The sequence below is a fragment of the Oncorhynchus tshawytscha genome, linkage group LG05, assembly GCF_018296145.1.
Source record: "Oncorhynchus tshawytscha isolate Ot180627B linkage group LG05, Otsh_v2.0, whole genome shotgun sequence".
In the NCBI taxonomy this organism is placed as follows: Eukaryota; Metazoa; Chordata; class Actinopteri; order Salmoniformes; family Salmonidae; genus Oncorhynchus; species Oncorhynchus tshawytscha.
In genome coordinates, this window is record NC_056433.1 from 82848093 (window position 1) to 82873969 (window position 25877).

A 25877-nucleotide genomic window follows, 5' to 3' on the forward strand; every position below is an offset into this window, starting at 1 on the left:
AGCAGTTTAATGGTGACGTGGTGGTAGTAGTAGTACTAGCAGTTTAATGGTGACGTGGTGGTAGTAGTAGTACTAGCAGTTTAATGGTGACGTGGTAGTAGTAGTACTAGTAGTAATGGTGACGTGGTGGTGGTAGTAGTAATGGTGACGTGGTGGTGGTAGTAGTAATGGTGACGTGGTGGTGGTAGTAGTAATGGTGACGTGGTGGTGGTAGTAGTAATGGTGATGTGGTGGTGGTAGTAGTAATGGTGACGTGGTGGTGGTAGTAGTAATGGTGACGTGGTGGTGGTAGTAGTAATGGTGACGTGGTGGTGGTAGTAGTAATGGTGACGTGGTGGTGGTAGTAGTAATGGTGACGTGGTGGTGGTAGTAGTAATGGTGACGTGGTGGTGGTAGTAGTAATGGTGACGTGGTGGTGGTAGTAGTAATGGTGACGTGGTGGTGGTGGTGGTAGTAGTAGTAGTAATGGTGACGTGGTGGTGGTGGTGGCAGTAGTAATGGTAGTGGTGGTAGTAATGGTGATGGTAGTGGTGGTAGTAATGGTAGTGGTGGTAGTAATGGTAGTGGTGGTAGTAATAGTGATGGTAGTGGTGGTAGTAGTAATAGTGATGGTAGTAGTAATGGTGATGGTAGTGGTGGTAGTAGTAGTAATGGTAGTGGTGGTAGTAATGGTGATGGTAGTGGTGGTTGTAGTAATAGTGATGGTAGTAATGGTGATGGTAGTGGTGGTAGTAGTAGTAGTAATGGTAGTGGTGGTAGTAGTAGTAGTAATGGTAGTGGTGGTAGTAATGGTGATGGTAGTGGTAGAAGTAATGGTAGTGGTGGTAGTAGTAATGGTAATGGTGATGGCAGTGGTGGTAGTAGTAGTAATGGTAGTGGTGGTAGTAGTAATAGTGATGGTAGTGGTGGTAGTAATGGTGATGGCAGTGGTGGTAGTGGTAGTGGTGGTAGTAATGGTGATAGTAGTAATATCGATGGTAGTGGTGATGGTAGTAGTAATATTGATGGTGGTGGTGGTAGTAATGGTGATGGTAGTGGTGGTAGTAGTAGTAATGGTAGTGGTGGTAGTAATGGTGATGGTAGTGGTGGTAGTAGTAGTAATGGTAGTGGTGGTAATGGTAGTGGTGGTAGTAGTAGTAATGGTAGTAATGGTAGTGGTGGTAGTAGTAGTGGTGGTAGTAGTAGTAGTAATGGTAGTGGTGATGTAGTGGTGGTAGTAGTAGTAATGGTAGTGGTGGTAGTAATGGTAGTAGTCGTAGTAATGGTAGTGGTGGTAGTAGTGGTAGTAATGGTGATGGTGGTAGTGGTGGTAGTAGTGGTAGTAATGGTGATGGTAGTGGTGGTAGTAGTAGTAATGGTAGTAGTGGTAGTAATGGTGATGGTAGTGGTGGTAGTAGTAGTAATGGTAGTGGTGGTGGTGGTAGTAGTGGTAGTAATGGTTGTGGTAGTAGTAATAGTAGTGATGTAATGATGACGATGACAGTTCCATTTTCCATGTTTAGCCTTTTATCGTCACTATTATTTGTTATATTTCTACCATTTTGTTGTTTTTTTATTTGTATTATTGTTCATTCTTTTTATTACAATGTGTATTAAACACATGGTTGCTTTGGCAAAATTGACACAATGTTTTTCATGCCGATAAAGCAGCTTGAATTTGAGATCGAGGACGGCGGGAGAACGTGGACTACCTGTGTCCATCTCCTCCATGTTATTAAGGAAGTCCTCTGGGGTGGTGGGGATGCTGTAACAGCCCAGCCCCAGGCCACTGTCTGTGCTCTGCTCCCGGGAGTGCTGGAAGTGACCACTGTGGATCACAGAGGAAGGGGGGAAAAAAACATATTAATCAACTGATCCCGTCTAATAACCAGACTGAGAGAAGAAGGAGAAAAGGGAGAGAGGCAGAGGGGAGAGGGGGTGTTGAGAAAGAAGGGAGAATGAGGGGAATAAAAGAGAGAGAGAGAGACAGATGAGAAGAAACAGAAGCACATCATTACAAGACGATACATGTGTAACCGATGGGAAATGGCTAGCTAGTTAGCGGTGGTGCACGCTAATAGCGTTTCAATTGATGACGTTACTCGCTCGGAGGCCTTGAAGTAGTTGTTTCCCCTTGCTCTGCAAGGGCTGTGGCTTTTGTGGCGCGAAGGGTAACGATGCTTCGTGGGTGACTGTTGTTGATGTGTGCAGAGGGTCCCTGGTTCGAGCCCGGGTCGGGCGAGAGGACGGAAGTATACTGCTACATATATAGTCATAATTTGACATTTGACGTAACTTTATTATTTTGGAAATTCTGTGAGTGTAATGTTTACTGTAAAAATGTTATTGTTTATTTCACCTTTGTTAATGATCTATTACACTTGCTTTGGAGTGGTTAACATATGTTTCCCATGTCAATAAGGCCCTTTGATTTGAATTGAATCAGGAGTGCACTTGCCTGTTGAGGAAGGGGTCAGATCCATTGGTGGGCATGTTGCCCTGGGTCATGGGCTGGGCAGGGTTGCCACCAGGGGTGGGTGCTGGTGCCATGCTCTCAGAGTCCACGGGGAGCTGTCTACACAGTGCCACCTCCTAGGGGGAAGCAATAGGCAGCAGGGGGAGGGAGAAGGGGGAGAGGAGAGAGAAGAGGAAGGGGGAGAAAGAAGAGGAAGGGGGAGTGAGAAGAGGGGAGAGGAGAGAAGAGGGATGAGAGAAGGAGAGAGAAGAGGGGGAGAGAGAAGAGGAGAGGGGAGGAGAGGAGAGGAGAGAAGAGGGGTGAGAGGAGAGATTCAAGATTACTGAAACTATGTTCATTATTATCCAGGAACACATTGTGTACTACACCACTTGAGAAACATTTGCTGAGTCCCTAAAAGAATCTGCTTCTGAACAAAGCAGTGTTTTTGCAGCCCTATAGTAGTGAGTGTGTGAACTACACAGCAATTATATGATGTGAAAACACACACACACCTCAGGACGGGATTGGCTAATAGTCTTAAAGGAAGTGGGCTATGGGATAAGTTAGAGGTTTGTGGTTGCTGCCGTAAGATAACCTTACCCAAACACACAAAGACAGGTCTACACTGGTGGAACTAGGAGGGAGGGGGGTCAATGCTACCCTTCACCTGTGCCACTGCCCTGACATGGTATCTAGGGTTGGATCATCTCCCTGTCTGTAACTCCCACTGCCCTGACATGGTATCTAGGGTTGGATCGTGTCAGTCTCCCTGTCTGGGGCACAACTAACTCCCACTGCCCTGACATGGTATCTAGGGTTGGATCGTGTCAGTCTCCCTGTCTGGGGCACAACTAACTCCCACTGCCCTGACATGGTATCTAGGGTTGGATCGTGTCAGTCTCCCTGTCTGGGGCACAACTAACTCCCACTGCCCTGACATGGTATCTAGGGTTGGATCGTGTCAGTCTCCCTGTCTGAAGGGGCTTTATAACAATGTATCTGTAAAGGGAAGGGGCTTTATAACAACGTATCTGTAAAGGGAAGGGGCTTTCCATGCAATAGAGGCTTTATAACAATGTATCTGTAAAGGGAAGGGGCTTTATAACAATGTATCTGTAAAGGGAAGGGGCTTTCCACGCAATAGAGGCTTTATAACAATGTCGATGTGTGTGACATTGGAGCTGTATGGACTGAACACAACACATATATGGTAGTGAACAGACAGGTTAAAAGGTAGGTGTGTGTGGTGTGTCCACAGGCCGGCAGGTAGCCTAGTGGTTAGAGCGTTGGGCAGGTAGCCTAGTGGTTAGAGCGTTGGGCAGGTAGCCTAGTGGTTAGAGCGTTGGGCAGGTAGCCTAGTGGTTAGAGCAGGTAGCCTAGTGGTTAGAGCAGGTAGCCTAGTGGTTAGAGCAGGTAGCCTAGTGGTTAGAGCAGGTATCCTAGTGGTTAGAGCAGGTAGCCTAGTGGTTAGAGCAGGTAGCCGAGTGGTTAGAGCGATGGGCAGGTAGCCGAGTGGTTAGAGCGTTGGGCAGGTACCTAGTGGTTAGAGCCTTGGGCAGGTAGCCTAGTGGTTAGAGCGTTGGGCAGGTACCCTAGTGGTTAGAGCGATGGGCAGGTACCCTAGTGGTTAGAGCCTTGGGCAGGTAGCCTAGTGGTTAGAGTCTTGGGCAGGTAGCCTAGTGGTTAGAGCCTTGGGCAGGTAGCCTAGTGGTTAGAGCCTTGGGCAGGTAGCCTAGTGGTTAGAGCCTTGGGCAGGTACCCTAGTGGTTAGAGCCTTGGGCAGGTAGCCTAGTGGTTAGAGCCTTGGGCAGGAAGCCTAGTGGTTAGAGCGTTGGGCAGGTACCCTAGTGGTTAGAGCGATGGGCAGGTAGCCGAGTGGTTAGAGCGTTGGGCAGGTACCCTAGTGGTTAGAGCCTTGGGCAGGTAGCCTAGTGGTTAGAGCCTTGGGCAGGGAGCCTAGTGGTTAGAGCCTTGGGCAGGAAGCCTAGTGGTTAGAGCCTTGGGCAGGTAGCCTAGTGGTTAGAGCGTTGGGCAGGTACCCTAGTGGTTAGAGCGATGGGCAGGTAGCCGAGTGGTTAGAGCGTTGGGCAGGTACCCTAGTGGTTAGAGCCTTGGGCAGGTAGCCTAGTGGTTAGAGTCTTGGGCAGGTAGCCTAGTGGTTAGAGTCTTGGGCAGGTAGCCTAGTGGTTAGAGCCTTGGGCAGGTAGCCTAGTGGTTAGCGCGTTGGGCCAGTAATCGTAAGGTTGCTGGATCAAATCCCCAAGCTGACAAGGTAAAAATCTTCCCCTGAGCAATATACAGAACTAAGTCAAAGGCTCAGACACACCAACTCATCCAAGGGCCCCTCCCCACTTGAACCACCCTCCACACTGTTCTCCGGGCGCCGAAGACGTGGGTGTTCTTTAATGGAAGCCTCTCCAACATAATCCAGGTAGAATCAGGAATTCCCCAGGCCAGAGTTTCTATGTATGCGGATGACTCAACTCTATGCCGAAGACGTGGATGTTAATTAAAGGCAGCCCCCACGCACCTCTCTGATTCAGAGGGGTTGGGTTGAATGCGGAAGACACATTTCAACTGCATAAATTCAGTTGGACAACTGACTATGTATCCCCCTTTCCCGAAATAGATCTCTCTCCAGACTGTCAGACAGACCAAAACAGTGAGATCGTGTAGGGGAGTACAGTGGAAAATAGAGAAGCTACTGTCAGAATGTGTGTACACCCCTTATAACACTCCTGTCCTTCATCCTCTACAGGCCATAGCCAAGGTAAGAATGCAAGAGTAAGACTCTGCTCTCCCTTCCCAAACCCAGACCCCAGCCAGTGCTGCTATGTGCTCAGGATGGGCCGACAGAGTCACAGCGTTCTGGGTGAGATAAACATTTCCTGGTTGAGGTCACTGGCTAAGGACAATAAAGGCGATTAACAAACGGGTGTGAATCTCTCTCTCTATGCGAGCCTGCCTTCCTGTAAGTAGATGATTAGGTGGTCTTGAATAGAGTAGCTGGTAGCTACCCCGTTCGGCCACTAGTGGGAGCTAATATTTACCCCCAGCGTCATAGAAAGGCCCAAAGCCTGCGCTAAAAAAACAATCTACTGTCCAACTAAGAGCTCCATTTGCTGTCTTTGAGATTCTTCTGGGTAACTTTTTTCTCATTGAGGAGGCACGTGATATGATGGCATGTGGCCTGTGTGTGTGCTGGTCCTTCTATCCTTGTGGGGACCTAAAACAAGACAAAAATGTTCCTCGTTGGGACAAAGGAGATTTTAAGCTCAGGGGATAGGGGTTAAGTTTAGGGTAAGGGTAAATAAAATAAGATTTTGAAACAAACACACACACACACACACACACACACACTAGTGTGGGTTTAGCCTGAATAAACTTTTTTTATTTTATTAAAAAAATAAAATTAAAAAAAATTGGGTCCAGGTGTCTCTAAGAGCAAAAGAGGAGAGAATGATTGATTTGCGGTATGTATTTGTTCTTAACTGACTTGCCTAGTTAAATAAAGGTAAAATAAATGTATCAGGTCTCTCCTGACAGTCTCCGGCGAGTTGTAGGTGTGGGATAAACAGTGTTGAAACATGGACTGGAGGTCTGAGAGTAAAGCAGGCTCTCCTGTGTGGTGTTGTTGGCTCGTTCGTAATGCAAAAGAGACTTTGGTCTCAATGAGAATTCCCCTGCCTAAATAAAGGGTAAATACTCTAGGATTGAGCAGCAAACCATGGAGGCCTAGCGATGGAGGCCTAGCGATGGAGGCCTAGCGATGGAGGCCTAGCGATGGAGGCCTAGCGATGGAGGCCTAGACTGCCTCACCTGTCTCATGAGCTCCTCCTGGCGTCTCTGGATCCTCTCTCTCTCCAGCTGGATGCGCTGCAGCCTCATCTTCTGCTGGGTACTGACAACCACGCCCAGGGGACTGGACAGACTCATCATCCCAGCCTGGGAGCTCTGCTGCTGGGGGAGGGAGCCAGGTGAACCCAAGGCCTGGGCCTGTTGGGGCTGCTGCTGGTGGTGGTGTTGGGACATCACTATGGAAGGAGAGACAGAGAGAAGGGAGGGGGTTGTTATCCGGGCTAGAAAACAATTCCAGTGGAGAAGAAAGACAAAGAAGGTGAGAGGCTTTAAGAGGCTTTTTTTTAAAACTCTGATAGTAATGCGATAGTCTGACTGTGCTGATATGTACACAGTACTAACTACAGGTCTAGTCAATCAGGTGAACAGGAGCTGATTCTGAAAACTGACCTCAGCTCATTAGCTCCACATCACCTCTTTTTCACACCACTGCTCTGGGAAAGAGCCAGAGTCCAGATAGTGAGTCAGTGTCGAGATGGATCACACTGCTGACTGAAGGTTGATTTATGTTTCCGTGGTAACATGGACTCTTAACAACGTGATGAAAACTTTGTAGCTCCTTGCTAAAACAAGGTGTTGTATTATGTAGGACGGTCTGACTGACTAAAATAAATCTTTGGTCGATCGAGTTGTTTGTTCTTTCAACCAATCGATTGGTAGAAAATTGTAAAAACCTGTATTTTTCCATATAGACACATCCTATGTGTTTTAATCAAATCAACTATATGCACTGAGCTTGTCTGATGCTTTAAGCGCAGTGTTTGATGAAATAATTAAGGACACCCAAATGACTAGAGGGAGTCCGACAGCAATTGATTTGAATGTGCCGAGCCAGACTCAGAATGCGCTGTGTTAAACAAAACAAAAAAAGACAGCGAGTGACCTGTTGTCTCTCTCTCCTCCCTGCTGCAGCGACCACCACAGAACATCAACAGTGTTTATAGTGTTGTCTCTCTCTCCTCCCTGCTGCAGCGACCACCACAGAACATCAACAGTGTTTATAGTGTTGTCTCTCTCTCCTCCCTGCTGCAGCGACCACCACAGAACATCAACAGTGTTTATAGTGTTGTCTCTCTCTCCTCCCTGCTGCAGCGACCACCACAGAACATCAACAGTGTTTATAGTGTTGTCTCTCTCTCCTCCCTGCTGCAGCGACCACCACAGAACATCAACAGTGTTTATAGTGTTGTCTCTCTCTCCTCCCTGCTGCAGCGACCACCACAGAACATCAACAGTGTTTATAGTGTTGTCTCTCTCTCCTCCCTGCTGCAGCGACCACCACAGAACATCAACAGTGTTTATAGTGTTGTCTCTCTCTCCTCCCTGCTGCAGCGACCACCACAGAACATCAACAGTGTTTATAGTGTTGTCTCTCTCTCCTCCCTGCTGCAGCGACCACCACAGAACATCAACAGTGTTTATAGTGTTGTCTCTCTCTCCTCCCTGCTGCAGCGACCACCACAGAACATCAACAGTGTTTATAGTGCTGTCCATGTTTCTAAAGCTGCCACATAACAGCCAGCCATTTCTGACCGAAAAAGTTCTGTTACCGAAATCTCTCATTTGTTGAGGGAAAACCTTCCCTATTCCCTCAACCCTTGCTCTCCTTACGTAAGCATCGCATGCACGCAACCAATAGGGCCTGACCTATAGCATAATCACATCAATGAATTGGCTATAACAAACTCCGAACACCATAACATGACAGCAAAATGGATGCATAGGACGTGACAAAAACCAAAAAGGGGGGAAGTCAGATATATGGAATAAATTTGACTAGTTGTGGAAAATACTGGAGATCCAACAAAAAAGTGCATATTATGTATAACAGCTGCTGTTAGATTACAATATTTATTTTTCTAACTGTTTGGAACAACGTAAAAAAGACTAAATAAATGTCTTGTAAGTTTAAAAAAAAAAATAATGATAATTTAAAAAGCCAATATTACTGCAAAGACTAAAAAACAGTCGCTCGTAAAATTTAATTACCGACGTGGAATGAGAAATGTGTTTTATCGCTAATTATTATAAGGGTTGCTTTATTATTTTACAACTAAAATGCTTGATTTGCATTTCAAATCATGAATGGTGAGGAGGTGAGGAGAAAATGTGCAGTTTAAAATAAAAAAAATGTTTACTTTTCGAACGGTTATGGTGACCGTAGCAGAATACGAAAAGCCAAGGTCTGTGCTCGCATATTCCCTAAAGACCTTCGCCAACATGTTATTTTTTTCCCCTCTTGAGCCACCGTAGCAACATAGCCAGAAAACCATTCCTCAAAATGGTCTGAATTATTCCAAGATAAATCAAGAAATCTTTCATTCATTTTTTGACGTTTTAGTCAAGTAATTTTACACCAAACTAAGATTTTTGGTGCAGTATTTCTCTAGTGAAAAAAAAATGCACAAAATGACGAAGGGGTCGTGGACTTCGGATACCGAACTTCAGCTACCCCTAAAAAAATTAAAAAGTGCGCAGGAAACAACCGGAAAAAATACCAGCCGAAGAAACCAAAACAAACAAAAGCATCAAAAAAACATGTCAATTTATGCGCAAACTCTTTCAACTGGGAAGCTTAACTGACATCCAAAATTGTGCATGACCTTACAAAACACACACAGTGTATGTGTTCACACACACACCAATGCTACTTCAGATGTAAACAGTGAACAGAGATTACGCAGTCTGCCAAAACACTGAAATAACCTGACCAAGCTCTCATTGTAAACAGAGCCTCAGCCACGTACTCTAAAAGCACACCAGCAATATGGATAGACTACTGCTGCTGTGTTTAAGAGAAAGCAGATGGTCAGATTAGAGACTAACCCCCAGCAATAGCATCTAGACTTTGTTATTCCAGACAACAGCTAAAAAAAATTTTTTTAAAAAGGGGGCCATTACAGTTATATTTTGAAAAACTAAACAAAATCAGAGAGCATAGATTTGGGGACATGACTACAGTCTTCAGCCAGGTAATCATCAGATCATTCTACTGAAGACTACCAAATCATTATCAAGCAGTAATGCTCCGGTGTGAGCCGAGCCCACACCAACCCCACAGCTCTGGGGTCTGTACACCCCCCCATTACATGCTCCAGTGTGAGCCGAGCCCACACCAACCCCACAACTCTGGGGTCTGTACACCCCACCCCCCTGCATCTCATATTTCCTGGTCTTCCACTCTGACATTTCTGCCTGCCCCAACAGGTAGTTTTTACTAGGCAGTCCCTTCGCCTGTTGGCTACTCTATACCTAGGCCCTGCAACATACCTAAGCCCTCCGACATGGATTTGCCCCAAACACAACACATTCTATTCAGGACAAAATAGTTTATTTGCAAACAGGCTGCATGTTTTGGAATATTTAAATTCTGTACAGGTTTCCTTCTGTCATTTAGGTTAGTATTGTGGAGTAACTAAAATGTTGTTGATCCATCCTCAGTTATCTCCTATCACAGCCATTCAACTCTAACTGTTTGGCCTCATGGTGAAATCCCTTAGCGGTTTCCTTCCTCTCCGGCAACCGAGTTAGGAAGGGTGCCTGTATCTTTGGAGTATCTACCAATAGGTGCCCTTCTTTGCAAAACACTGGAAATCATCCCAGGTCTTCGTAGTTGAATCTGTGAAATTCACTACTCGACTGAGGGACCTTACAGATAATTGAATGTGTAGAGTACAGAGATTGGGTAGTGATTCAAATATCATGTTAAGCACTATTATTGCACACAGTGAGAGTCCATCGCAACTTGTGATTTGTTAAGCACATTTTTACTCCTGAACTTATTGAGGCTTGACATAACAAAGGGTTGAATAAATGACAAGACATTTAATCTTTAATGAATTTGTAAACATAATTCCACTTTGACATTATGGGGTATTGTGTGTACAGTGACAAAATCTAAATGTAATTAATGTTAAATTCAGGCTGTAACAAAATGTGGAAAAGGTCAAGGGGTGTGAATACTTTCTGAAGACACAGTATGTAAAAGACCAGATTGAATTGAGAATAATCTGATGGGTGAGAAAACACTTGTGACTCATGCAGTCTAAGGCAAGAAACAGCACATGCTTTTTTTTGTGTGCAACTTTTTAAAAATCAAATCATGCAACATTTAGCCTAACCTATAGGCCTATTTTATTTTACCTTTATTTAACTAGGCAAATCAGTAAAGAACAAATGACAATGACGGCCTAGGAACAAATGCCTTGTTCAGGGGCAGAACGACACGTCAGCTCGGGGATTTGAACTTGCAGCCTTTTGGTTACTAGTCCAACTCTCGAACCACTAGGCTACCCTGCCGCCCCAAAGCAGATGGTCAGATTAGAGACTATATGTTTTGATAACGTTCACATCACAACTGAAGTAGCCAAATAACTCTAACCCTCTAGCCTATAAGCCTTAGACGAGAGGTCTGCACGGGACCCATGTTTTGGTACATTGCCCGCCTGCTCCCGCAAGATTACTGACGGCGCCGGCAGGGGTTTTGTGTTGCCAACATCCAATGAGTGCATGATTTCATAAGCCATTTGCTGTTTTGAATTAAAGTCCTTTTATTGAAACTCCAGTGTAAACAAACTAATTTGAAGCAGCACAGACAAGAAGTCCCTGCAAGACAGAATACATTTCTTTTGGGGGGGGACGAGTTCACCTTGTAAACTTTCCAAAATCCTCTAAACTTGAACTGTCAGTAAGGAAACGCCATCTGATAGGCTGACTTGCGCCCAATCACAAGCCATTGTTTCGTTGCCTTTAGAATATGATTAACAGCATGGGAACCTCAAGCTTTTAGAATTCATCACAAGTGACCACAAGCTCAAATCACATTGGAGAATTGTTTTTGCCACCACTACTTTTTTGAAGCAGGCGCGTGATCCAGTGAGCCCCAGTTAGAGGAGAGACACAAGCAGCCAGAATACGAGCAAGGAATTCATGTGATAGATGTGGTTTTATACACAATTCACAATGCATTTACAACCCTCACGTAACACATTTACAACCATTATGAAATCATTTGCAGGACTAAAATAATATTTAATCCCGAATTAGTCTTTTTGATACAATTTTTTTTTTTACACAACCGGTGTAGCCTAGATAGCATATAAAAAAAACATAAGCGCAGGCTGCGCTTCCTCCATTTATAATTAGAGGCTTTGGGTGATGCTTTTGTGGGCCATTCTGAATAAAAAAAGGATTCCGCTGTTGCAGCTGGCCGCGACCGGGAGGTCCATGGGGCGACGCACAATTGACAATTGGCCTAGCGTCGTCCGGGTTAGAGAGGGTTTGGCCGGTAGGGATATCCTTGTCTCATCGCGCACTAGTGACTCCTGTGGCGGGCCAGGCGCAGTGCATGCTAGGTGCACGGTGTTTCCTCCGACACATTGGTGCGGCTGGCTTCCGGGTTGGATGCGCGCTGTGTTAAGAAGCAGTGCGGCTTGGTTGGGTTGTGTTTCTGAGGACGCGTGACTCTCGACCTTTGTCTCTCCCGAGCCCGTACGGGAGTTGTAGCGATGAGACAAGAAAGTAACTACTAACAATTGGATACCACGAAATTGGGGAGAAAAAGGGGGGGGTAAAATAATTTAAACAAAATAAATACATAATAATAAATGACTCCACACATTAGTAGCCTAAATAAAGACCAGATTAAATTGAGAATAGTCTGACGGGGGAGATTATTATCAAGTGCTTGTTAAATTGTGAATGACAGACTGATGAAGTGTGTACAGCTGTTGTAAGAAACATGAGCAGAGCGCATACCTTTCATGTGACTTTTTTCAAATCATCATTAGAGTCCCATCATGCAGTCTTACAATTGTAATACAAATCTAAACACACAGCCCAACGCTTGTAGAACAACTAAAATTCCATAAATAACTAAATGTGGAGCTAAAAAAAAGGCACATGGCGAAGACAGTCTGGTGATTTCACTGTGGAGACTCTTTCCCCCTCTCAGGACCTCTCTTCGCCCTCTCCCTTTATCTCACAGTCCTCTTCCTCCTCTCTTAGCCCTCTCCCTTTCCCTCCTCTCTTCGCCCTCTCCCTTTCCCTCCATCTCACAGGCCTCTCCCTCCTCTCTTCGCCCTCTCCCTCCTCTCTTCGCCCCCTCTCTCTCCTCTCTTCGCCCTCTCCCTTTCCCTCCTCTCCCTTTCCCTCCATCTCACAGGCCTCTGCCTCCTCTCTTCGCCCTCTCCCTTTCCCTCCATCTCACAGTCCTCTGCCTCCTCTCTTCGCCCTCTCCCTTTCCCTCCTCTCTTCGCCCTCTCCCTCTCCCTCCTCTCTTCGCCCTCTCCCTTTCCCTCCTCTCTTCGCCCTCTCCCTTTCCCTCCATCTCACAGTCCTCTGCCTCCTCTCTTCGCCCTCTCCCTCTCCCTCCTCTCTTCACCCTGTCCCTCCTCTCTTCACCCTCTCCCTCCTCTCTTCGACCTCTCCCTCCACTCTTCGACCTCTCCCTCCTCTCTTCGACCTCTCCCTCCTCTCTTCGACCTCTCCCTCCTCTCTTCGACCTCTCCCTCCTCTCTTCGCCCTCTCCCTCCTCTCTTCGCCCTCTCCCTTTCCCTCCATCTCAGTCCTCTGCCTCCTCTCTTCGCTCTCTCCCTCCTCTCTTCGCCCTCTCCCTTTCCCTCCTCTCTTCGCCCTCCTCTCTTCGCCCTCTCCCTTTCCCTCCTCTCTTCGCCCTCCTCTCTTCGCCCTCTCCCTTTCCCTCCTCTCTTCGCCCTCTCCCTTCCCCTCCATCTCACAGGCCTCTGCCTCCTCTCTTCACCCTCTCCCTTTCCCTCCTCTCTTCGCCCTCTCCCTTTCCCTCCTCTCTGCGCCCTCTCCCTTTCCCTCCATCTCACAGGCCTCTGCCTCCTCTCTTCGCCCTCTCCCTTTCCCTCCTCTCTTCGCCCTCTCCCTTTCCCTCCATCTCACAGTCCTCTGCCTCCTCTCTTCGCCCTCTCCCTTTCCCTCCTCTCTTCGCCCTCTCCCTCCTCTTCGCCCTCTCCCTTTCCCTCCATCTCACAGGCCTCTGCCTCCTCTCTTCGCCCTCTCCCTTTCCCTCCTCTCTACGCCCTCTCCCTTCCCCTCCATCTCACAGGCCTCTGCCTCCTCTCTTCGCCCTCTCCCTTTCCCTCCTCTCTTCGCCCTCTCCCTTTCCCTCCTCTCTTCGCCCTCTCCCTTTCCCTCCTCTCTTCGCCCTCTCCCTTTCCCTCCTCTCTTCGCCCTCTCCCTTTCCCTCCATCTCACAGGCCTCTGCCTCCTCTCTTCGCCCTCTCCCTCCTCTCTTCGCCCTCTCCCTCCTCTCTTCGCCCTCTCCCTTTCCCTCCTCTCTTCGCCCTCTCCCTTTCCCTCCTCTCTTCGCCCTCCTCTCTTCGCCCTCTCCCTTTCCCTCCATCTCACAGGCCTCTGCCTCTTCTCTTCGCCCTCTCCCTTTCCCTCCTCTCTACGCCCTCTCCCTTCCCCTCCATCTCACAGGCCTCTGCCTCCTCTCTTCGCCCTCTCCCTTTCCCTGCTCTCTTCGCCCTCTCCCTCCTCTCTTCGCCCTCTCCCTTTCCCTCCTCTCTTCGCCCTCTCCCTTTCCCTCCTCTCTTCGCCCTCTCCCTTTCCCTCCTCTCTTCGCCCTCTCCCTTTCCCTCCTCTCTTCGCCCTCTCCCTTTCCCTCCTCTCTTCGCCCTCTCCCTTTCCCTCCTCTCTTCGCCCTCTCCCTTTCCCTCCTCCTTCTCTCTCTTCGCCCTCTCCCTTTCCCTCCATCTCACAGGCCTCTGCCTCCTCTCTTCGCCCTCTCCCTTTCCCTCCTCTCTGCGCCCTCTCCCTTTCCCTCCATCTCACAGGCCTCTGCCTCCTCTCTTCGCCCTCTCCCTTTCCCTCCTCTCTACGCCCTCTCCCTTCCCCTCCATCTCACAGGCCTCTGCCTCCTCTCTTCGCCCTCTCCCTTTCCCTCCTCTCTTCGCCCTCTCCCTCCTCTCTTCGCCCTCTCCCTTTCCCTCCTCTCTTCGCCCTCTCCCTCCTCTCTTCGCCTCTCCCTTTCCCTCCTCTCTTCGCCCTCTCCCTTTCCCTCCTCTCTTCGCCCTCTCCCTTTCCCTCCTCTCTTCGCCCTCTCCCTTTCCCTCCTCTCTTCGCCCTCTCCCTTTCCCTCCTCTCTTCGCCCTCTCCCTTTCCCTCCTCTCTTCGCCCTCTCCCTTTCCCTCCTCTCTTCGCCCTCTCCCTCCTCTCTGCGCCCTCTCCCTTTCCCTCCATCTCACAGGCCTCTGCCTCCTCTCTTCGCCCTCTCCCTTTCCCTCCTCTCTTCGCCCTCTCCCTCCATCTCACAGTCATCTGCCTCCTCTCTTCGCTCTCTCCCTTTCCCTCCTCTCTTCGCCCTCCTCTCTTCGCCCTCTCCCTCCTCGCCCTCTCCCTCCTCTCTTCGCCCTCCTCTCTTTCCCTCCTCTCTTCGCCCTTCCCCTCTTTCCTTGGCAGTTCAGTGTGTCTCTCTCCCCATCTGTCAGCTGGACTTGAAGTCTGGATGAAGAGCAAAGGAACCTACATAGTTTACCTACCCTCAACACAGACTCAACGTGTGTGTGTGTGTGTGTGGGGGGGCTGAATTTATGATTTCACCTTTTCTATAAAGCAAGACATTTATGGACCACAAGGTTTTCCTCAGAGACCCTTATTGTTACATCACGTACTTCACAATTGGGGAAAATACCCATCCGTGATCTTCTTATTAAACTCAATGATGTAATTCCCAGAGGCTCAATGCACGGCCATTTTGGATACAAAGCTGTTAGTTGCAACAGTCCCCATGTTTGGTGACGGGAGCAGACAGGAAACGCAGGTTATTGGTGACGGGAGCAGACAGGAAACGCAGGTTATTGGTGACGGGAGCAGACAGGAAACGCAGGTTATTGGTGACGGGAGCAGACAGGAAACGCAGGTTATTGGTGACGGGAGCAGACAGGAAACGCAGGTTATTGGTGACGGGAGCAGACAGGAAACGCAGGTTATTGGTGACGGGAGCAGACAGGAAACGCAGGTTATTCTGGAGGAAACTCTGCAGAGTTGTAACTAGCTGGCACAGACACAAAAGTAAAAACTAAATCTGATTTTAAGCCTAACTTTAACCACACTGCTAACCATATTGCTTAACCTTAACCTTAAATGAAGACCAAAGTGCAAATGTTTGTTTTCATTCATTTTGACAAAAGAGCCAATTTTGACTTTACAGCTGGCCCATCTAGTGCAAATCGATCGGTTCTCCCTGTAGGACAAGACTCATCCCAATAAACGTCAACCTGTACAGGAAAGGCGGCAGGTAGCCTAGTGGTTAGAGCATATATTCAAACACATCCAATAGATTATGGAATTATTCCTTGTTTTTATAAAACCAAATAGCCAGAGTAGAGGCATTAGGTTTGGATAGGGGCCAAACAAACAGATGGTATGCATGCAACTGAACACAGAAATACACAGAGCAGCATCTTTAGGGTCGGGTCTGGGACATGGCAGGACACACCCTATCAGAGAGCGCAGATTGGGGAGGCAGAAAACAGACTGCAGTCTGGCCAGATGTGCGGAGCTCCACACGGCCTCAGCCACAAGTAAAATAACACTCCTAAACAACCTCCTGTTCCCCCAACCTCTTCTCTTCTGCTCTGCTCTCCCTCCCACACTCTTATCCTCCACCTCCTCCTTAGCCTCTCTTCCACTCCCTCTCCCCACCCTCCTCTTCAAGGCTAGCACTGGGTGTCACACTGACCCGACTACAATGATGGAAAACACATGATCAGATAGATGAGTTCAACAAAACGACAAGCCAGCAACCCCTCACAGCTCCCAGTCACGATATCAGCAGAGAGAGAAAAGGGGAGAGAGCGAGAGAGCGAGAGAGAAAAGGGTAGAGAAAAGGAGAGAGAAAAGGGTAGAGAAAAGGGGAGAGAGCGAGAGAGAAAGAGAAAAGGGGAGAGAAAGGAGAGAGAAAAGGGTAGAGAAAAGGAGAGAGAAAAGGGTAGAGAAAAGGAGAGAGAAAAGGGTAGAGAAAAGGGGAGAGAGCGAGAGAGAAAGAGAAAAGGGGAGAGAGCGAGAGAGAAAGAGAAAAGGAGAGAGAGCGAGAGAGAAAGAGAAAAGGGGAGAGTTGAGGTAGACAAAAAGGGGAGAGTTGAGAGAGGTAGAGAAAAGATGAGAGTTGAGAGAGAGGTAGAGAAAAGGGGAGAGTTGAGAGAGAGGTAGAGAAAAGGGGAGAGTTGAGAGAGAGGTAGAGAAAAGGGAGAATTGAGAGAGAGGTAGAGAAAAGGGGAGAATTGAGAGAGGTAGAGAAAAGGGGAGAATTGAGAGAGGTAGAGAAAAGGGGAGAATTGAGAGAGAGGTAGAGAAAAGGGGAGAGTTGAGAGAGAGGTAGAGAAAAGGGGAGAGTTGAGAGAGAGGTAGAGAAAAGGGGAGAGTTGAGAGAGAGGTAGAGAAAAGGGGAGAGTTGAGAGAGAGGTAGAGAAAAGGGGAGAGTTGAGAGAGAGGTAGAGAAAAGGGGAGAGTTGAGAGAGAGGTAGAGAAAAGGGGAGAGTTGAGAGAGAGGTAGAGAAAAGGGGAGAGTTGAGAGAGAGGTAGAGAAAAGGGGAGAGTTGAGAGAGAGGTAGAGAAAAGGGGAGAGTTGAGAGAGAGGTAGAGAAAAGGGGAGAGTTGAGAGAGAGGTAGAGAAAAGGGGAGAGTTGAGAGAGAGGTAGAGAAAAGGGGAGAGTTGAGAGAGAGGTAGAGAAAAGGGGAGAGAGCGAGAGAGAGAGAAGGGGGAGACAGTAAGTACTAAGTCTTAGTGGGGATGCTCTGCCAACAAAGACCTTCTTGTTTCGTTTACTTCCTAGAAACAGCTGTCCAACAGGGTCAGAGGGGAAAAAAAACTGGAAAAACTGAAACGATTCCAATCTTGAAAATCTGCACTAAAACCTCCACCATCCCCTGCTCCAAACAAGAGCTCCCCAACACACACACACACGAGAGCTCCCCAACACACACACACACACACACACACACACACACACACACACAGAGAGCTCCCCAACACACACACACACACACACACACACAGAGAGCTCCCCAACACACACACACACAGAGAGCTCCCCAACACACACACACAGAGAGCTCCCCAACACACACACACAGAGAGCTCCCCAACACACACACACAGAGAGCTCCCCAACACACACACACAGAGAGCTCCCCAACACACACACACACAGAGAGCTCCCCAACACACACACACACACACACAGAGAGCTCCCCAACACACACACACACAGGGAGCTCCCCAACACACACACACAGGGAGCTCCCCAACACACACACACACACACACACACAGGGAGCTCCCCAACACACACACAGGGAGCTCCCCAACACACACACACGCAGACAGAGCTCCCCAACACACACACACACGCAGACAGAGCTCCCCAACACACACACACACGCAGACAGAGCTCCCCAAACACACACACGCAGAGAGCTCCCCAACACACACACACGCAGGGAGCTCCCCAACACACACACACGCAGGGAGCTCCCCAACACACACACGCAGAGCTCCCCAACACACACACACACGCAGGGAGCTCCCAACACACACACACGCAGGGAGTTCCCCAACACACACACACGCAGGGAGTTCCCCAACACACACACGCAGCCTCAACACACACGCAGCCTCAACACACAGAGCGCCCCAACACACAGAGCGCCCCAACACACAGAGCGCCCCCAACACACAGAGCGCCCCCAACACACAGAGCGCCCCAACACACAGAGCGCCCCAACACACAGAGCTCCCCAACACACAGAGCTCCCCAACACACAGAGCTCCCCAACACACAGAGCTCCCCAACACACAGAGCTCCCCAACACAGAGCTCCCCAACACACAGAGCGCCCCAACACACAGAGCTCCCCAACACACAGAGCTCCCCAACACACAGAGCTCCCCAACACACAGAGCTCCCCAACACACAGAGCTCCCCAACACACAGAGCTCCCCAACACACAGAGCTCCCAAACACACAGAGCGCTCCCAAACACACAGAGCGCTCCCAAACACACAGTCCACCAGTTAATATCTGTCAGTGTGCATTACATTTGATAAGAGAGCTTAGGGAGTTCATGTCAAAGTGACACATGTAAGGGGGACAGAGTTTGTGTATACATGCATGCGTGTGGACAGTGGTCAGGGACCAGGCAGGCAGAAGCGCCCACACTCTTCTCACGCACAGGCAGTCTCAGAGGACAACCTCTTGTGCAACAGGAACCCTGTTTGGGCGGCTGGCTGGGGGAGAGAGGGAGTCCCAAGTCAGGCCCAAAACTCTTTAAAAAAGGCATAATAACATGAACTATAAGTTCATTTTGATGAATATTGAAAACATTGTTTTTTTGTCAAGGGTAACAGTAATGTGGTGTTGAGATAACGACCCTATAAAATCTGTGATGTGGAGAACGCGGGCGGAATCACAGAATCCAACAATATACACAAAAAAACGTATTGAAACTTATTAGGAAAAATGTATTAATATGAATTAAGAATAAGATAAGACCTAATGGCCAACATCTTGGCCATGTTCTGTTATAATCTGCACCCAGCACAGCCAGAAGAGAACTGGCCACCCCACATAGCCTGGTTCCTCTCTAGGTTTCTTCCTAGGTTTTGGCCTTTCTAGGGAGTTTTTACTAGCCACCGTGCTTCTACACCTGCATTGCTTGCTGTCTGGGGTTTTAGGCTGGGTTTCTGTACAGCACTTTGAGACATCAGCTGATGTACGAAGGGCTATATAAATAAATTTGATTTGATTTGATTAATGCATCAGTATTCGTGTTTTACTTCATCTGTCTGATGAGGCAACGTAGGAAACCTGAACGAAATTAGGGCGTTTTATAGGGCCCTACGATACGTTCCACTCCTAGTGGTTTAAAATCAGTCTCCAGGTAGAAAACAATGAACACGTTTTAATCTGATACCAGAGAAACACCACTTAAATTCTCCTTTGCAGTTTTGCCTGGGGTCGGTCTCTTGCCACATCTCTCTAGGGACCTAACAGGCACCTGCCTGGGTCGGTCTCTTGCCACATCTCTCTAGGGACCTAACAGGCACCTGCCTGGGTCGGTCTCTTGTCACACCTCTCTAGGGACCTAACAGGCCTGGGTCGGTCTCTTGTCACATCTCTAAGGACCTAACAGGCCTGGGTTGGTCTCTTGTCACATCTCTAAGGACCTAACAGGCCTGGGTCGGTCTCTTGTCACATCTCTCTAGGGACCTAACAGGCCTGGGTCGGTCTCTTGTCACATCTCTAAGGACCTAACAGGCCTGGGTTGGTCTCTTGTCACATCTCTAAGGACCTAACAGGCCTGGGTCGGTCTCTTGTCACATCTCTCTAGGGACCTAACAGGCCTGGGTCGGTCCTTGCCACATCTCTCTAGGGACCTAACAGGCACCTGCCTGGGTCAGTCCTTGCCACATCTCTCTAGGGACCTAACAGGCACCTGCCTGGGTCAGTCCTTGCCACATCTCTCTAGGGACCTAACAGGCACCTGCCTGGGTCAGTCCTTGCCACATCTCTCTAGGGACCTAACAGGCACCTGCCTGGGTCAGTCCTTGCCACATCTCTCTAGGGACCTAACAGGCCTGGGTCGGTCTCTTGTCACATCTCTCTAGGGACCTAACAGGCACCTGCCTGGGTCGGTCTCTTGTCACATCTCTCTAGGGACCTAACAGGCACCTGCCTGGGTCGGTCTCTTGCCACATCTCTCTAGGGACCTAACAGGCACCTGCCTGGGTCGGTCTCTTGTCACATCTCTCTAGGGACCTAACAGGCCTGGGTCGGTCTCTTGTCACATCTCTCTAGGGACCTAACAGGCCTGGGTCGGTCTCTTGTCACATCTCTCTAGGGACCTAACAGGCACCTGCCTGGGTCGGTCTCTTGTCACATCTCTCTAGGGACCTAACAGGCACCTGCCTGGGTCAGTCCTTGCCACATCTCTCTAGGGACCTAACAGGCCTGGGTCGGTCTCTTGTCACATCTCTCTAGGGACCTAACAGGCACCTGCCTGGGTCGGTCTCTTGTCACATCTCTCTAGGGACCTAACAGGCACCTGCCTGGGTCGGTCTCTTGCCACATCTCTCTAGGGACCTAACAGGCACCTGCCTGGGTCGGTCTCTTGTCACATCTCTCTAGGGACCTAACAGGCCTGGGTCGGTCTCTTGCCACATCTCTCTAGTTACCTAACAGGCACCTGCCTGGGTCGGTCCTTGCCACATCTCTCTAGGGACCTAACAGGCACCTGCTTGGGTCGGTCCTTGCCACATCTCTCTAGGGACCTAACATGCCTGGGTCGGTCCTTGCCACATCTCTCTAGGGACCTAACAGGGTTTTGTGGTGAGTTGGATCTCCACAGATAACCCAGTATCTGGGTGAGGAATGCGCTGAGAAGAGAGGCTCCCTGGACACTTCCCTATATCATATTATTCTGGCCCCTTTCATCAGACCCCTGGCCTGGCTGTTATCAGACCTCTGTTATCAGACCCCTATCATCAGTCCTGGGAGACCCCGTTAGTAGTCCAACTGTTGATGCTGCCGAGACTGGTCAGAGTTCATAGTCCCCCCTCCTGGCTCGCGAGTCAAGGGGTATGAATACTTTGAGGCACTGCAGCTTCACACAGGCAAAGCTCTGCCCCTCAGGGGGGCACAGAGTTAAGGGGTCAAGGGTCAGGTATGATGGATCAAGGTGCACAGTCTGATTAGTTTGGTGCTCGTGTGTGATCAGGGGACTTTAAGGGTGAATGGGGTTGACCGGTTGGTTGGGTTGGAGGGTCGATCAGGTAGTGATTTAGAAGGTGGGACGTGGAGTTACGGTCCAGAGCTTACTCACTGAGGGTTGAGCCAGGACATTCGTTGTGTTTTGTGGTCAATGAAGTAGATCTCTCCCTGAGGATTTTCAGCCTGCTCCCAGCCATCAGGCAGCTCCCCTGTTCACAAGCAGCAGCAGCACCCCGTCAGCCATAGTACTTCACCTTTACCATGCCCGTAGAAATCAGATTAAAATGACTAGTATTGTCATTCGTAATTCTATGGCTATAACCTTTACCATGGCTGACTGATACAGTTCCCAGGGACCACATTTCACAGTAATGTAAATTTGAATGGACAAGTTTTTTGGTTGTATAAAATCTTTGGCATTTGAAACAGAAGCAGGTCTGACTAACCTTCAACAGTTGTTCCTCAGTTACTGACCTATTTATTTACCTTTTTGTCCCATCGGGTGACTGGATCAAGAATACAAAATCAAAGAGTTGAAGTGGAGTAGAGAGCTTATCGACTGACCCGTCTTGATGAGTCAGCATGACTAACAGTGGAGATAAGCAGGAATCATGACTAGAGCTAAATCTGAGAACTGCTGAGTCAACCCCCGAGTGGGATCAGGGGTCACTCACTGGGTTGCCATGGGAGATAGAACACAGGGCAAAAGGACGGGAAATTCCACTGAATCTATTGTAGAATTACAGGGACAGTGATCATCGTCAGCCTTGGTAATGGAGAGATACAGGTTCCTACAGTTTTGATTACGAGTGTGTCTTGGGAGTTGGGTTGTGAACATAGACACTTTTGCGTTCTCTGTAAGTTAATGGACAATGAAGTACATATCTTGAAAATCAGGTGTTTTAGTGCAGGTCTGAAACAAAACCTTGCACACCATCACATCTCTAGGGCCAGGATTGATGATGATAACTCTAGAAACAAGAATCACAACACTCCTCAAGGAGTAGACAGCACCAATCAGTAATCATATGCCTATGAACCAGAATTATACTGTTAGCATTGAGGTGGTGTGCCCTAGCAGGAAGTCCACTGTGTGCAGCTCACCAAGCACTAATAAAAATAACCAGAGCATGTCTACCTCTGCTAAACTTCCCAGAAAAGCAAGAAAAACATTCAAGCATCCCATAAATGTGTTAAAAATAGCCGACGTTAACATATGTAGCTTAAGAAACAAGATTCATGAAATCAATAATTTGCTAGTAACAGATTGACATTCACATTCTGACAATCTCTGAAACTCACTTAGATAATACCCATGTTTTGTAGTGATTCGTATTAATTTAACTAGGCAAGTCAGTTAAGAACAAATTCTTATTTAATGATGACGGCCTAGCCCGGCCAAACCCTCCCCTAACCCAGACGACGCTGGGCCAATTGTGCGCCACCCTATGGAACTCCCGATCACGGCCGGTTTTGACACAGCATGGGAACGAATCAGGAACGAGCCAAATCGGGAGCCCTTAAAGCCCTTATGTTGTTGATGTAAAGATTATTTGTTGGTCCGTGATGTGTAATGACGCAAATAGGTCTGGCTGTACAACAGATTGGCAAACGTATTGCAAAATTGAGAAATCATGTGACTAAACTGAATAAAAAGAAGAAGAAACTATGAAACAAAGACTACATTTACATAGATAACTCCGCTCCACCATTCCTTGAATCAGATGGCATCACAAAGCCCACTGATACTGCCAATTACTTTAATAATGTTTTCATTGGCAAGACTTGCAAACTTAGGCATCACATGCCAGCAACAAATGCGGACACTACACATCCAAGTATATCTGACCAAATTATGAAAGACAAGCATTAAACTTTATTTTTTTCTTTCTCGTAAAGTAAGTGTGGAAGAAAAATTACGAAGGATAATAGCGGACAATATTGCCACATTTTCAATTTGAGCCTTCTAGAAAGTGTGCGCCATCAGGCCTGGAGTGAAGCAACAGTTGTTCCCCTACCTGAGAAAAGTAAAGCCCCCCTTTACTGGCTCAAATAGCCGACAAGATACAATGCTATTTTACAGTAAACAAATTGATAGACTTTCACCACACTTATAGGATATTCAACAAGCACAGCACTTTCACAAAAATTACTGATTGGCTGAGAGAAATGTATGATAAAAAGATTGTGGGGGCTGCTTTGTTAGACTTCAGTGCGGCTTTTGACATTATCGATCAGTCTGCTGCTGGAATAACTTCTGTTATGGCTTTATATCCCCTGCTATAATGTGGATAAAGAGTTACCTGTCTAACAGAACACAGATGGGTGTTCTTTAATGGAAGCCTCTCCAACAAAATCCAGGTAGAATCAGGAATTCCACAAGGCAGCTGTCTAGGCCCCTTACTTTTTTCAATCTTTACTAACAACATGCCACTGGCTTTGAGTAAAGCCAGTGTGTCTATGTATGCGGAGGACTTAACACTATACACGTCAGTTACTACAGCGACTGAAATGACAGCAACACTTAAAGAGCTGTAGTTAGTTTCAGAATGGGTGGCAAGGAACACGTTTTTCCTAAATATTTCCAAAACTAAAAGGATTGTATTTGGGATAAATTGTTCACTAAACCCTAAACCTCAACTAAATCATGTAATGGGGAGGGGAGGGGAGGGGAGAAGGGGAGAGGAAAAAAGAAGGGGAGGGGAGAGAAGGAGAACAAAGCAGTGGAAAATAGCCATCAGGACAAGACAGACAGAGAGAATTCCTCTTCAACAAAGACTGGGGCGTTTGCCAGCATTGTCAACGCCGGAGAGAGGAGGGGAAAGGGGTTACAACACACAGAGAACTGTACAGAGAGGGGGAGGGAGGCAAACCGTGGAGAGAGTAAACAGTTTTGTAACGGTACCCGTAATGTTTCTCTGGTGTTAGTGTCCAGTTTTCCATTAGTTATGGGAACCTTCTATATATATGTTAGCAAAAACCTCCGGAGAACCTATTTAGCATGTTTTGGGGTTTGAGTTAAGAGAACATACCCTTAATGTCAAACAGAATTGACCAAGAACGTGGTTAAAATGTTCTCAGAATATCCCATATGAAATGTTTTAGATATATATTGGCCTTTTTGCCGTTATATCGGTATGGGACGACAACTCCACCGATAACCAATATTCAATAGTTAGGAAGGAAGAGAATCTGAGGCTCGTCGGAACATTTGGGGTCATTATAATGATGTTGATTTCTTATATTGTGACAATAAGGAAACATCTGAACCATATTTCTTGGACAATTACTCTGGGATGACAATTTATGAGAACTCAGTGTAGAAAGTGACACGAATTCCCCCGCTGTAAAACAGTACATATCTTGCAGATATATATTTTAAAAAATTGGATCCGGTATTGGACCCAAAAGACCCATATTGGTCGGGTTCTAGTTTCATGGGACGTTGCAAGAATATTCATGTGTCCAGTTTTCTGAAGTTTAGGGCAATTCGGGGCGGCAGGGTAACCTAGTGGTTAGAGCGCTGGACTAGTAACCGGAAGGTTGCAAGTTCAAACCCCCGAGCTGACAAGGTACAAATCTGTCGTTCTGCCCCCTTGAACAGGCAGTTAACCCACTGTTCTTAGGCTGTCATTGAAAATAAGAATTTGTTCTTAACTGACTTGCCTAATTAAATAAAGGTAAAATAAATAAATAAAAATATTCCATCAATGACACACCAAACATACGGACCTTGTTAAATAAAGGTTCAATGCCATGTTCTCAGAGTATAAAATATGTTCGAGACACGTTTCATGGGAAAGTTGCAAGAAGTTTAAAGTTTCTATTCAAGATTAGTGATGGAATATTTGTATTTATTTAACCAGGTAGGCTAGTTGAGAACACCTTTATTTAACCAGGTAGGCCAGTTGAGAACACCTTTATTTAACCAGGTAGGCTAGTTGAGAACACCTTTATTTAACCAGGTAGGCTAGTTGAGAACACCTTTATTTAACCAGGTAGACTAGTTGAGAACACCTTTATTTAACCAGGTAGGCCAGTTGAGAACACCTTTATTTAACCAGGTAGGCTAGTTGAGAACACCTTTATTTAACCAGGTAGGCTAGTTGAGAACACCTTTATTTAACCAGGTAGACTAGTTGAGTACACCTTTATTTAACCAGGTAGGCTAGTTGAGAACACCTTTATTTAACCAGGTAGGCTAGTTGAGAACACCTTTATTTAACCAGGTAGGCTAGTTGAGAACACCTTTATTTAACCAGGTAGACTAGTTGAGAACACCTTTATTTAACCAGGTAGGCCAGTTGAGAACACCTTTATTTAACCAGGTAGACTAGTTGAGAACACCTTTATTTAACCAGGTAGGCCAGTTGAGAACACCTTTATTTAACCAGGTAGGCTAGTTGAGAACACCTTTATTTAACCAGGTAGGCTAGTTGAGAACACCTTTATTTAACCAGGTAGACTAGTTGAGAACACCTTTATTTAACCAGGTAGGCTAGTTGAGAACACCTTTATTTAACCAGGTAGGCTAGTTGAGAACACGTTTATTTAACCAGGTAGGCTAGTTGAGAACACCTTTATTTAACCAGGTAGGCCAGTTGAGAACACCTTTATTTAACCAGGTAGACTAGTTGAGAACACCTTTATTTAACCAGGTAGGCCAGTTGAGAACACATTTATTTAACCAGGTAGGCCAGTTGAGAACACCTTTATTTAACCAGGTAGGCTAGTTGAGAACACCTTTATTTAACCAGGTAGGCTAGTTGAGAACACCTTTATTTAACCAGGTAGGCTAGTTGAGAACACCTTTATTTAACCAGGTAGGCTAGTTGAGAA

The 25877-nt window shown here is 47.4% G+C and overlaps 1 protein-coding gene across 2 annotated transcripts in view; it reads right to left on the bottom strand.

Moving 5' to 3' along the window:
- wwtr1 (WW domain containing transcription regulator 1) overlaps positions 1 to 25877 on the bottom strand; it is a 75785-nt gene that overhangs the window by 505 nt on the left and 49403 nt on the right. Inside the window, exons 3-5 of one of the 2 annotated variants that reach the window (XM_042322546.1) lie at positions 6257 to 6471; positions 2438 to 2568; positions 1692 to 1807 (exon numbers count right to left, since the gene is read on the bottom strand). In XM_042322546.1, coding sequence (XP_042178480.1) covers positions 1692 to 1807; positions 2438 to 2568; positions 6257 to 6471 — 462 coding nt within the window. Of the gene's footprint in view, positions 1 to 1691; positions 1808 to 2437; positions 2572 to 6256; positions 6472 to 25877 lie in introns of both variants that reach the window. The other variant, XM_024422619.2, reaches the window with a different exon arrangement.